The sequence below is a fragment of the Corvus brachyrhynchos genome, unplaced genomic scaffold (assembly GCF_000691975.1).
Source record: "Corvus brachyrhynchos isolate BGI_N302 unplaced genomic scaffold, ASM69197v1 scaffold216, whole genome shotgun sequence".
Classification (NCBI taxonomy): Eukaryota; Metazoa; Chordata; class Aves; order Passeriformes; family Corvidae; genus Corvus; species Corvus brachyrhynchos.
Genome location: NW_008238443.1, coordinates 372,467 through 374,124, shown reverse-complemented (window position 1 = coordinate 374,124; position 1,658 = coordinate 372,467). Strand labels below are relative to the sequence as shown.

The 1,658-nt window shown below is 46.7% G+C and overlaps 1 protein-coding gene across 1 annotated transcript in view; it reads right to left on the bottom strand.

Annotated features, from left to right (window-relative positions):
- The window catches only part of ALDOB (aldolase, fructose-bisphosphate B), a 10,145-nt gene that overhangs the window by 1,168 nt on the left and 7,319 nt on the right, over positions 1-1,658 (bottom strand). Inside the window, 5 exon segments of the mRNA XM_008635552.2 lie at positions 1-3; positions 5-90; positions 577-660; positions 889-1,049; positions 1,199-1,253. The exon segment at positions 1-3 is cut by the window's left edge and continues 83 nt beyond it. Of these exon segments, the coding sequence (XP_008633774.2) occupies positions 1-3; positions 5-90; positions 577-660; positions 889-1,049; positions 1,199-1,253 (389 nt within the window).

Genomic DNA, 1,658 nt, shown 5'->3' with positions numbered 1-1,658 from the left:
ATCCCCAGCCGTCACCATGTTGGGTTTCAGCAGTGTCCCTTCCAGGTACACGTGGTGATCATTCAAAGCCTTGTAGACAGCAGCCAGAACCTTGAAAACAGGAGGAATGAATACAGACCTCTGCTCAGATCTTCACCTCAGCCTGCTGTGGAAAGACAGTTTATTCTTTGGTACTGCAGCAAGATCTAGTTGAATTTTGCTTTCTCATGAAATTTATCTCCGGGATTGCAGTTGTGGAGACCCCACTGCTTTTGAGATGACCAATAATACAATTGTTCATATTTACAGGATTTGTCCTTGCCAACTGAGGTACTGAAATTGAGGTAATTGGGTTTGGTCCTGATACCTCTTCTTGAGATTGAGAGTGCTTATATTGCCATTGAAATAAAAATCCAAACACATGGAAAATACTCGTGGATTTTCTATTAGTTTGCTATTTGCCTAGGAGCAGCTGATTTCTGTGATGCAGTTATGAAGTACATTTTTGGTCAAACTTCTTTGAGATCTGTGAGCACAAACTGCACAAAGTTTAGCTGCTGATTTGTGAGGGGGAGGACAGAGGGAGGAATCTCTTACCTTCTCTGTGACATACTGACAGCGCTGGAGATCATGGTCTCCATCAGGCAGGATTTCTGGCTCCACAATGGGCACCAAGCCATGCTAGGAAAAGGAAGACAGGGGATTCTTTAGAGCTATGGAAGTAAAACTGTTCTTGTTGTTTGCCCTGAGTTTAGTGGCATTCCTTTATGCTGCACTGCCCTTCCTCCTTGTCTTCCCCAAAACCCTCACGGGGATTCTCCTTTCGAACTACCTAGCATGTTATCACATGCTAGGGAACAGTGAGAAGGGGCAGCAGCATCTCAGGAGAGGTTGCTGGAGGGGAGGTACCTGCTGGCAGATGCTGGCATAGCGCGCCAACGTGTTGGCGTTCTCCTGGATGGCAAGCTGAGAGGGTGTTGTGCTGGTGATCTTCAGCACTGCACGCCACTTAGCAAAGTCAGCACCATCTTTTTTGTACTGGGCACAGCGTTCAGCCAGCCCATCCAGCCCTGCAGAGGGAGAACAGTGCTTCACTGAGAGCTGCTCTTCAGCACAGAACTCTGCAAAGTCCCATGACTCCAGCCAAGGCTGCGTCTCAGGTGAGTCACCCTATGGCTTTTGCTGGGCCTTAGCTTAGGCTCCTTAGATCTCTCCTTACCTTGGATGGTGGTTTCTCCATTTGTCCCTGCTAGAGGTGCTGTGCCTTTATCCAGCTGTGGAGGTCAGAAAAACAGGAAGGGTTACAGAAAGGTGGGAATCAGTCTAATTCTTATCTTCTACCCATGTCTAGTCTGTCTTTGAAGGCTGACTGTGAGTAGAGTATGGACCTTAGCATGCTCAGGGTGCAAAGGAAGGAAATGTTAGAGCAAAGGGGAAGAAAAAGGAGTGAACTGGGTAAGGGAGGGGCAACGTGTATGTAGATGCCTGCAGGCAATGGCTCAAGAACTCTGTTAGATGTGGAAAGAACTGGATTTAGGTTACTGCATGGAGAGACTTATTTGCAGTGAATGGTGAGTAGATGGGAGTTGGTGTATGAAAAGTTCCAGCATCTAGTGCAAATGTGTGTCTAGTTAGTTGCACAAAATCAATGCAGAGAATTTTAAAACCCAGGACAAAAA